Source organism: Carettochelys insculpta, chromosome 2 (genome assembly GCF_033958435.1).
Source record: "Carettochelys insculpta isolate YL-2023 chromosome 2, ASM3395843v1, whole genome shotgun sequence".
NCBI classification, from domain to species: domain Eukaryota; kingdom Metazoa; phylum Chordata; order Testudines; family Carettochelyidae; genus Carettochelys; species Carettochelys insculpta.
The window spans coordinates 67,943,937-67,956,267 of record NC_134138.1 but is presented as its reverse complement, the minus strand read 5'-3'; the positions used below and the strand labels follow the sequence as shown (position 1 = coordinate 67,956,267).

The 12,331-nt window shown below is 41.7% G+C and overlaps 1 protein-coding gene across 2 annotated transcripts in view; it reads right to left on the bottom strand.

The window, feature by feature from the left end:
• PDE7A (phosphodiesterase 7A) overlaps positions 1-12,331 on the bottom strand; it is a 97,389-nt gene that overhangs the window by 31,941 nt on the left and 53,117 nt on the right. For both annotated transcript variants that reach the window (XM_074987129.1, XM_074987130.1), the window contains one exon: positions 2,594-2,745. In XM_074987129.1, coding sequence (XP_074843230.1) covers positions 2,594-2,745 — 152 coding nt within the window. The remainder of the gene's footprint in view (positions 1-2,593; positions 2,746-12,331) is intronic.

Sequence of the window (12,331 nt, the reverse complement as noted above, 5' to 3'; positions counted from 1 at the left end):
CCGGGGAAGAGAGTGAGGAACCGCTGGGGTACATCTCTCTGGACCCTTCCGGTTCCTGCTGGTGATGGTACACCCTCTCGCTAGAGGTTTGCGAGGGAAAATCTCGGGGTTCCATGACCAGTCCCCCTTGAGATGCTTGAGTCTCTGTCCCCGGTCGCGATTGCCCTCGGGGGTACGAGATAGTTTGTGGGGATCTTTCCCTAGTAGATTGCCGATGGTGTGTATGCCCCGCGTGGTAGGGGCGACCATGGCAGTATAGGCACTGTTCTTGGGAGGGTGACCTAGACCACTCCCTTGGTGTGTACCCTCTGCGTCTGGGGGAGGGAGATCGTCGAGACACTGGAGAGAGCGACTTTGCATAATAGTCCAGTGGTTCAAACCCCAGGAAGGGTGAAGGTGGTGCCAGCCATGGCGAGGCTGGTTGTAAAAATGGAGAAGGGGGCTCCGGGTAGGCTAGGGGGGACCCCTGCCTTCTGGTTGGAGTCTGCAACGTAAGCAGAGGGCTGTGAGAAAGCAGCTCCACAGCCCTGTCCGGAGAGGGGCTGCAATGCCTCCTCTTGTGTGCAGCCTTCCCCCTCCCTGGAGGAGGTGACTCCGCCCCCTGACGCGCGGGGGATCCCGGCCCCATCGGCACCGTGCTAGGCACGCTCGAAGGCGGTGCCGCACGTGCGGTGTCCTTCTGCGCCTGCAGGCTATGTGCCTGCGCGCTCTGCACCGCCGGTTCCGTCGGGGTCGGTGCCGCTGCCTGCGGTGCCGCCGGTACCGGCGCTTGTTTAGCCGCCGCCCTGCCTGCGGTGCGGGGCGGCTGGCTGATCATCGGAGGCTGAGCCGTTTCCACGTGGCTCTCCGTGCCGCCGCTGATCAGCTGTTGCTGCGGCTGGGGGCTGCGTGCTCTTCCCGTCCCGCTCACTGTTGCTGCTGGCAGGGATCGGGCTGGAGAGACTTTCCTCCGTTTCTGCGCTGATGGAGTGAGGGAGGCAGCTTTCCTTTTAAGGGCCCCGGAGGGTCCCTCCTGCTGCGGCCGCTCTGGCACGTCTGGCTGGAGGGCCTTATCAAGAAGCAGCATTTTAATGCGCATCTCCCTGTCTCTCCGTGCTCTGGTTGTTAATTTAGCACAGAAGGCGCATTTCTGTGCCACATGGGACTCCCCCAGGCACCTTATGCATAGACTGTGCCCATCGGACACTGGCATCGCCTCTCGGCAGGACTCACATTTTTTAAAGCCTGAAGAGGACATTGTTGGTGAGTCTTTGAGTTTTTTTAAGTGGGTACTTAGCACCTTCTTTGTGCTGTTTTCCCCGTCCGATGGCCTGCCTCAGCAGGAGGGCTGATGGCTGTAGCTCCTGGCCTCCGGCGCTTGTTACTGGGACTGGTTGAAGCTGTCCCGCTCGTAGTTTGTTTGTTGTTGTTTGTTCTTTTTTTTTTTTTTTTGCAAAATAACAACCGGCTAACTCGTAGTAGCCTAAGTATCTGAAAACTTTGAAAGAAAAACAGATAAAGTCGTTGAATACGCTATTTGGCCTTAGCCTAGTCGGATTCCGTCTGCAGCCGACGGTGGTTAAGAGGAACTGGCGGGGACCGGATCGCGCACGTGGCCGGGGGCGCGCGGGGGGGCGGCGCGCGCCGGCGCGTGCGCGGTCCGGCAGAAACTGCTTGGAGGATCTGATCTGCGGCGCCGGGCGAGCCCGTCACCTATTGTGGAGTACCCACGGGGACACTCGAAGAAGAACAGAACTTATTCCAGTATGTCCAGACTTGAGTAAACAATGTTGTGCTGAATATATTATTAGTGGTATAATAATTACCCATAGAGGCAAAAGCAAAAAACAAAGTAGCAGAGAGAACAAAAATCTAAGATATTTTGTTAGAACTGAGCATGGCCATAATAAGTCAGCCCAGAGGTCCATCTAGCAAAGCATTCCGCTTTCCAATAATGGTCAATATCAGGTGCCCCAGAGCAGCTAATCATCCAGTGATCTATCCCCAGGTTACCCATTACCAATTTCTGGCAAACAAAGGCTAGGGATATCATCTTTGCCTATTCTAACTAACAGCCATTGATGGTCCTTATCCCCCATGAACTAACTTTGAAAAACACAAAACACAAAAAACAAAAAGCCTTTTTGAACTAGTGTTTAAATCTTTATCACGGGTAACATTTTACTTTTAACTTCAGAAAAAAGGTCCAGATGAACACACCAAATTAAGGATAAAAGAATATATAACAAAGACTTCCAATCAACTCATTAGATTAAGAGGCTGTGTACATAATAGATATGCTTTATATGCAGACGTACATCTAGTTTGTATCTGTCTGGAACACGATACCTGACAAAAGACATGATTAAGTTTAGCCACCTCCTTTTTCCTTCATTTTGGTTTTGGTTTTTACAGGCTAAACTGCATAATCCTGATGGAAAACAACTACTTTTTTTTTTTTGGTGGAGGGGAGCACAGTACAAACTCAATATAATCTCACGTTAATTTGCATATATCTTTTTATGTACCCTTACAATACGGTCAATATTTGTGCTGTTATAAAGCATTTAATTTTTTTCAAATAAAAATTAGGAATTATTTTTAAAAAACATACCTTTGCTTGTCCATTATAATCATCATCTAAAATATTTGAGGAATTTGGAACAGTAATACCACGGAAGAAACGAGACGATCTCAAGTACCGCTGGAAACTAAGCAATCTTCGGATATTTCTTGCAGACACAGACACTTCAATTTCAGAATTTGCTAGAAAACACAAGAAAATTAAGCCCTATTAAAATAATTTAGAGAAAAACCTGTGCAAAAATATGTAATTCCTTTATTTTACCTGCATTCAGTACTAAATAAAGGAACAATTTGTCCAGAATAGCTATAACTCCATGACTAAGTAGTTCCTCAGCACTGATTCAGAACAAATATTTCCTATTCAAGCTAACGGTAAAGAGAAATAAATCCATAAACTGTACTCTGGTCATATTTCTTTTAACTAAAATAAAATGTTTTCTAATGAACACTGAAGAATAACCACGTTCCACAAACACTGTCAGGTTAGACAGCTGACTTACTGAAAATGGACTACCACAAAACAGTGTTACAAATGAGTTTCCCCAAAATAACAATTATAAATATGTAATAACTGCCACTGCCCATTTAAAGGTACTTACACACTAGGAAATGAAGTACATCAACAGTGGTGTGTGTAGTGGGATATGATTTAAATGACATTATATGAAGAAGCCAAAAATAGTATACAAAGGAAACAATACCTAGAGACTTACCCTATAATTAGGAATAGGGATGTAAAATCACAGTTAATTGGTTAACAGGATAGTACTGCTTTTTTGTTTTCTACTGTTTAACTGGTTAACCACTAATGGGGGATGTGGTGCACAGGGGACTAGGATTGCTCTGGATGGACTGGAGCATCCCTGCCCATCGAACTGACACAGGTGGGGTGGGGGACACTCAGCCCCAGTACCCAGCATGCCATGGGCAGGGGTTGCTCCAGCCCAGCCAGAGCAGCCCCTGTCTGTGGCGGGGGGGCCTTTGCTCCAGCCTGACTGGGCTGGAGCAGTGTCCCCCACCCATGCTGGAGTACCCCCCATCTGCAACGGCCTAGCAGGGCTGGAGCAACCCCCTGCCTGCACCAGGCAAGGTCTGCTCCAGCCCTGACTGGTTAACCAGAACCAGTCAGACTCATCCATTTAGGACAAGGCTTACTGGTTAACCTATCAACATCCCTAATCAGGATCTGTGTTTTTCAAAAGCACTTGTTATTTAAGTGCTTTTGAGAAATGTTACCAAGAACAACTCATTTTTCCTCCCTACACACCCAAATTTCTACCTATTCCTATGGGTCTGTCCCACGAAAGCTCGTCACCTAATACTTTGTTTTGTTTGTCTTTAAAGTGCTACTGGACTGCTTTTTTGTTTTGATAATATATAGACTAGCACATCTATCTCTCTGTTACTATTACTGTGAGGGTCTCAGTGAAAATATGAGCATAGTACCTGATCAGAACACAATGGAACCTATATAGAGACAAATCTTAGCTTGTTTTCAGAAAACAATCCAAAATTCATCCCAAGCATTAGACTCCACAGTTATTAGAAGATAACTTTTAAAGTAACACCACTATTTATTCTTAAACCCAGTTATACTGTATAATATATCGGGGGTCCACATCTGTCTACAGTACAAGTGGGGTGTCGTGGCTTATTTCAGGAACTTCAGGATCAAAATCAAGGTCTCTAAAATTATTTATATATTTTCATCCTGTAACTGTAAAAGGTCAAATTCTGCCTTTGGTTTCTTTTCTACAATAATTTCAGAAACTGTTGATATAACGTGGTTGAATATTTGTTTTTTACAATCAAATATTCTAAAAATATTTCATAAATGAAGATAAAAATGGACCCTTAAAAGGTCAATTTTATTAATTTACTAAAGGCAAGGCAACTATCAAGATCATACACACTCTTGTTTTGTTTTTAATCAAACATATTATGGAAAATTTGAAACCTAATGCATGATCTTTTAAATATTTTAACAAACAGTATAAAGAATTTCAAATTACAGATAAACTACACATTTCTCAAATCAAAATATGATCTCAGTAAAACATGTTTTTCAATCTTATACCCTTGGCTTCCTTCTTTAAAAAGTAATTTGTCTCTTTAGACAGATTTATCGGAGAATCAAACCTTTTCACCTCTTAAAGTTGTCATGATACAGAGTGAGCAGACCAACAGATATTCAGAAACTAACATTCTTTTTATCTTACATTCTAGAACAGATTTTAAAGACATGCTGTGGGGAAAAACCCACAACTGAGCTATACGGTTTCTTTTGATTATGAAGGCCTTAAAGGTGATGCATGTTGATCTTTTATTTTCTTTTTTTTAAATTAAAGTCTAAGAATATGGGAAGTACCACACTGATTCACACCAGCTGTCTACCAAGTACAGTACCATGCTTTACTGTACCAGATGTTTCAGAGGAAAGTGCAACAAACCTCTAGATAGGTAGATGATTTCCTAATTGGACACAGGGAAGTTTCTTCATTACCATCTAAGTTTTAAAGTGCACTAATTTTATATTTCAGTGGTCTACTTCGAATAAGGAGAAACCCACAGCTTTTGTATAACATCTCCCTTCTCCAACTAACTGCCCAACGTCTTTCCTGTTTTCATCTTATCAATCCATTTATACCTGCTATATATTAAAAAAATTTTAAAAAAACCACACGCCAACAATCATGATAGCACACAAAACTGAAGGTTTATGGACATCCAGCATTGCATTAAGTCTGGCCAATCTATGGTTCTTTGAGCATTAAATGCAGCTCCTCCTCAGAGCCATGTACTGAAAGTGCTGTCCACTGCTCTGTGCACACGCCCTAGTACTTGGCGGAAGAAGTGCATGGTGGTGGCGGTAGCTCTGGTAAGTCACTAGCATCAAATTAAAGCAGGGTGGGGTGCCTGGTTCTGGGGGAGGGCATTGAGTTAGAGTGGAGGGGGGACCCTGGAGGTGCACTGAGAACATGTGGGGCTGGCAGTGCCTGGCTCTGGGGAAGGGAAGGGGGACTGGGTTACAGCGGGGAGGCTGCGGGTGCCTGGCTCTAGGGAAGGGGGAGGGCACTGAGCCATGTATGATATATATATCTAGATAAAAGTAAATATATCGTATGTGGCTCTTTGTCCCTAACTGGCATTAAGAAACTGACTGAACCTCAAACTGGCAATCTTCTGCTATGGTAAAATTGTCATACTGACTAGTTCATGAATTCCTCAAAGCTGCTTCTTGCACATGGACATGGAAACATTTTGCCTGGGTATATACTTGCCCCCAACTTTGAAGGGGACATGTTAATCAGGGCCACAGGAGATTACTAATGAAGTGCTGTGGTGAATATGAAGCACTTCATTAGGCTAATTTTCCCTTGCGGCAACTTTGAAGCTTCAAACTTTGAAGTGCTGGCATGCATGTAGCCGCGGGCCTGCACTACTTCGAAGTCCCTTTACTCCTCAGCATTTTCAGGAGTAAACTAAACTTTGTACTTCGAAGGGGGGGGCTTGTCTACCAATAATGGCGGAGGAGATTTAATCCTTGGGCACTGAAGTTGCTCCAGAAGATGGGCTATAGGAGGAGTAAAGGGACTTTGAAGTAGTGTGGGTACTTCAAAGTGCCCATGGCTATACACTGCCGGCACTTCGAACTTTGACGCTTCGAAGTTGCCACAGGGGAATATTAGCCTAATGAAGTGCTGCGTATTCACAGCACTTCATTAGTAATCTCCCATGGCCTTGATTAACATGCCTTCTTCAAAGCTGGGGGCAAGTGCAGACAAGCCCTTTGGAGAGCTATCACAGAACCCTGAACTAAACTTTTTTTTTTCCTGGTAATCTATATTTAGGCTCCAGGATCTCCCTAAGTCACTACATACAGCCACTATACAACCTGCTGCTCAGGAGTCACTAGAAGATTGCCTAGATGTCCAACATCTTTGTATCTAGAAGGCATCAGTGGGTTCTGTCACCACCTATCAATATTTTAAATAATCAAATCTCCTGTCACCATATTTTGTGTGTCTCAGACCTGTAGCTCATCTTCTGGAGCAACTTCAGTGCCCAAGGAATAAACCTCCTCTACTTGCAAGATAACTGCTTTTACTAGAATGTGATATACACAGAATAACCTTCTTAAAAGTACTAAAATTCAAATACAAAACCCAGGAATTTCAGGCTAGTTCTTGGTAAAAGAACATATACTATGCACCAAGAAGCTGATGTAACAGATCTCTTATGGTAATATAAACATTATTCCTGACCAACACACATAGTTCTGGCGATAGAAATTACACTCCACAAGCAAGTATGGCTATCTGTAAGAGAAATTAGATACTACCTACCCGTTAAAATCCATCTAATTTGATCAATTTAAAGTAGTACAGTATGAATGAGTCTTTGGAGGTATGTCTACACTGCACTGTAAACACAAGGCTATGGGACCATGGTCTGGGGATTCTGTTGGCAAGCCTGTGTTTAACATCCCCACTGAACTGTAAATCCATGTTTACAACTGTTTGGACCCAGGTCTCCCATGAGTGCTAATATATGCATACTACACTATGCAGACACTGATGAAAACGTGTGGCCTGACATGCATCCACATCACAAATTGTTGGGGTTTGGACCCAAGTCTCAGAAAAACAGGATCTGACACACACTGCTGACACGGTCCTAGGACCTGTAGTCCTATTATATTTGCTGCCCCAAATTGGGCTGATTTGTTTATGACAAGAATGGAGAACTGGACTCAAAGGCTGGGTCTATATGGAGCCACCTTCCTGGCAGCTCCATGCTAATGAGCAGTCTCACAATTGCAAATGGCTGCTTATTAGCATACTCCCGCAACTCATTAGCATAAACACAAGAGATCTCGCTCTCAGCAGACGGGGGTGCCGGCAGTAAAGGGGCCTTGTGAACATGTCTCTGCTGGGAAAACCATCCCCTGTCACCACAGCATAACAGCCCCATAAACATATAGTGTGCAAAACAAGGTTCTTGGCCTCTCTGCTGTACCCTGAGCAGGAAAAAAGCCTTGTCAAGCTCTGAAATGCCATTAAGCAGATTCCCTCCCCCAAGATCCTGGATCTCCTGATAGCTCTTCCATGCTGGGGCTCTTTTGCAACCCTGTGAAATCATGGCTAGTAGATGTGCTGCTGAAGTGTGCTCCTGAGGTCTGCTCACCATGCTGGCCAGAAAGGAAAGGAAAGGAAATGAATTAATTTCCAGGCTGATGATCCCTGCTTATTGTCACCTACTTTCTGCTCACTTGGAAAGCAGCTTAGGTGAAGTGATGACCAGAAATGACACACTGGAGGCATTCTAGAATACTTTCAGAGGCTAATAAAATCCCTTTTAATAACACTGTCATCTGCACTAGCATAATGTTGACTTTGAAAAACTGATTTTGGTGTTACTCCCGGTGAAATTGGGTTTACAAGAGTCCACATTACAGCCTCTTAAAATTGACCTATTCAGCCCTGCGGTGAAGACTGATGCTTTACAAAATTGACCTAAGATACTTAAGTTTGATTTTATCCCCTAGTATAGACCAGGCCTTAAATGTGGATGTGAAACCAAAAGGAGGAATTCACAGAAGGGAGTTACACAAGACTCCCAGAAGACAAGGAACAGGAGTTTAAAGAGCATCGTTTTATATGTGGTAAGTGGGGGAACTGTAAAAGCCTGAAAGGCCAGAGGAGGATACAGCATTAAAAGCAGTGAATGAGAGATCTGGATCTTTGAATGGAACGAAAAGAATGGGTCTGGGAAATGGGGGTGCTTGGGGGGAGAGGTTATACAATTTGGTACTGGCCTGGATGCATGGACAAGGGACAGGAAAGTGTCAGAAATGGCTCCAGGGTCACGAGCCTTTGTTCCACGTACTGGTGAATTTGTTAGTATAAAATTTTTCTTCCCGTCTACTTAGGTCTCCCCCTCCACAGCTAGTTTTATTAAAGAAGTCTTCTATCCAATATTTGTCCTATTTCAACATTGCTCCCTCTTCATTATTTTCTTTGAGATATTCAATACTTCTTGTACACTTAAGTGCAAATAACATCAATAGGAAAGGGAGAAGACTTCTTTAAAAACAAAAAAAATACTGCTTTGATCACTGATATTTTAGTGTGTACACACAAACACCTCCCTTTTGTTAAACAAAAGTATCTATATTTGATGGTGTGAAAAACTAGAAGAAAGTCAATATTTGGGAATTCTGGACATACATCCACAAATTTATCTTTGTAAGGACATCCAAATATGCTTCTTTTTCTCATGTTAAAATTTCAGGTACTGAAGATGAAGGCGTAAATTAGATAAGATGTCCAGATCATAGCATCTGCACAATCAAAACTTTAATGTATGCAATCTACAATATCCATATCTTCAGTTTCAGCTTTTTTAAACAACATCTTTAAGGGTGAATTTCTTTAAGTTACCTTACTGTATTACTGCATTAGAGAATGTGTTACAAAATGTTTTACACTATGAAATAAATTTTTTAAAAATATTGAACAAGGCTGTCTTTAAAGTAAGAAGCTGGTCCCACAGTTGGAAGTATTGTTTCAGAGGCCTCAGATGTCAAAACACTGACCAGACAAAGAAACCAGAATGATTACCTTCATTTTTGTGTATTATTTACCTTTTGCTCAGGGAGACAAAAACACAGGAACTGAACATCTTTTAAGGCTTCAAGAAATTTTAAAATAAACTTGACATTATAGCTTGCTACTGGTATTGTGCAGCTTCGTGAAACCCAGATGCTTTGGGGAGCTATTTATTTACCCAGGCTCTTATATTGCCACTGTAACAAAATAAAAGATGCTTTTATGGACTGTGGGAAGGAACAAGTTAATGTTATATCTAAAGTTACTTAGTGCTAAAATCAAAATAAAATATTAATAGCCCGGAAGCATATGTAATTCTGTAGTCAAGCTAATGATCGTTAAGGGTGTTGTCAGATGACTCATAAAAATCTATCAAATTACAATTTCAGTGCCATCACCTTCTTTGCCTTCCCAAAAGGGATTTGTTGCCCAAGTTCTTCACTCCAGGCCCTCCAACTGGTGGAAAATTTGATAGTACAATGTTGTTAGAAATGGGCTCAGTTGAGTACGCTTCAAAAGCTTTCAATCCTATAAACACAATGGTACTACTAAACACAACAAACTGAGATCAATTACATAGAGCTATATTAGAGAATATATTTAATTATACTTTGACACAGGCATGTCAACTCACAAAGTTAAATTGTGGTCCTTGACCAACAATACCAACAATCAGTTAATGCTCAGACCATACCTGATTAATTTTTATTAAGTGGTACAGATTATTATGAATGCAAAGAGGGCTTCAAGTTGTTTTGCCAACACTGGCAAAAGAGCAGTTCAGTGGGGCTGATTATCAACTTTGCTCAACATGCCAAGAGTTTTAATGAGGCACTGGATCAGACATCAGCATCCTGCCAGAACTTAGTACACTCCATCTGCAAACAGTATGAGCATAATTTTATAGAACATGCACAAAATACTTTGGGCTTGTAATTATTACAACATCCTTATTTTTACTTTGGTCTTGACCATTTTTAAGGCATCGCTGAGGAGACAGATTACCAACAAGTTGTTGGATCTCTGGGGAATATTACTGTGGAAGAGATGGTTAAAACACAATGTCCAAAAGCACCTTAAATGCTGTAAGAATTGCACCCATAAACTCAATTAAATAAATCTGAAGAGGAAATACATAAGCATCAGCAGAAGGCTGAATATGCTGGGACAAGAGTCAGCTGAGACAGGAGACTCATCTCACTGCAGGTTCCATGGCACGCATTTAGAAAACACTTGGGCTATGTCTATATGTCAGATCTTCCAGAAGAACACAGGCTTCTTCCATAAGATTGGGAGAGCATCTATACATGTGAGGCACTCTTCCGGACAACTCCTCCCTGGTGATAGCCATGGCCTCGGGGCTGAGCAGCTGGGACACGTCCAGCTGGGCATCCCTGGACGTATCTGAGGAACATCAGTCACCACATCACCAGGTTTCCACACTCTCTCAGGATGTGACTCTAGTGGAAGGCTGGGTATCTTATCTTAATGACAGATTATCTCCTCATGCTGAAGATGCTCAAATCCCTGATAGTCACTAATAAGGTCGGAAATACACTGGAGGCATTCACCTGCTGAGTTTACCACTTGAAGACTAAAATTATTACACTTTACCAAAATTATTACATTTACCAATCTCCACCAAGTTACACTGGTGGAGATTTTCCAAGGAACAGACAAATGGAGAACAACTGCCACCAAGATGGGGTGTGTATGTACGCACCTGTTCTGGAAGAGAGCAAATTATCAAGCAATGGAATGGTTGAGAAAATCTGAGACTACCAAGCTCTATCAGATATGCAGAGGTCTTGGAGGAAGGACTGATCACAACAGTTATATGTGAAATGCCACATGCTCTCAAATCAATCTTTCAGCTAATTAAATGCTCATGTGTAAAGACCAGGTGCTCAAACACACTGCAGACATATGAACAGCAGCCTGCCTTGTATCGAGACATGACTGAGGTGTGGATGAGGATCAGTATGACAATGTGTTTCAGCAGTGATGCCCTAGACAGAGACGACAGAGTAATAAAACATTTTCAGTCCTACATATCTAAGTTCAATTCCTTAGTATTACCAAAAATCAATGTATTTTTATGTAAGCAATGCATCCCTGTGTTTAAACATAACAAAAAACATTGATTTTTAAACATTTACTTGAATATGTATCTACATGATCATTCTAGTTTTGTCATGTCTGAGATCATTATGTTCACAGGAGAAAAGGACTTTTGACTAATACCAAATTCAACCTACTTCTGGTGACACTGTACTATCAATATTTCCACCAACTGGAACATCTGGGACCTCCAGAGGGGAAGCAAGTCCTTGCTGCCACATCACGGAGGACGATGCCATTTAAATTATAATTTTATACATTATTATAAATCAAATGACGGCTCCCTTCCCTTCCCTTTGTATTTACTATGTGATGTTCCTAGGCTATAAAAATCATAAAATTAAACACTTAACTCGGAATCTTACAGAGACTTATCAATCAAAAGAGGAACAGCTGCAATTTTGTGGATCAGAAGACATAGTCCTGAGGTGTCACCTTTATATTATTCCAAGACCTTTACTTTATTCCAAGATCTAATAAATAACTTGCAACTTTTACAGTGGGGATCTGCAAAGGAAACCTTACCAAGGAGACTTGGAATGGGGTGAGGGAAGGGTTGGAAGAAATATTGATCTCTTAAATGTATGGTTTATAGTGAAAAGCATACATTGCCCTTAATACACAAACCCCTTCCACCTATACTATAAAATTCAGAAAGAATATAAAAAAAACTTTGATTAATACAAAGAAATTATGTTTGAAAAGAACACACTGTTTCATAGGCAAATTTTAATTTTGCTTAGAAAATGTTTCAAAATAAAGGTAACTTTGCAGTTCTAGAACCAGAATGTAAATATAAGAACTTAGCATTTTTACTCTAATTGACTAGACAGAGTTTTGTTATCAACATAGCCTGATCCAGTCTCAAACATATTAAGAAATTTATCATTACCATCTTAAAAACAAACAGAGTAAAAGATTAAAGTCTCCTTTGCTAGTTAACAATTTCTGGAAACCCAAAATTACCTTTTTGTTTGCACTGGTACACCAAGCACTTTTAAAAATATATTTTATAAGCATTCAATATATAAATA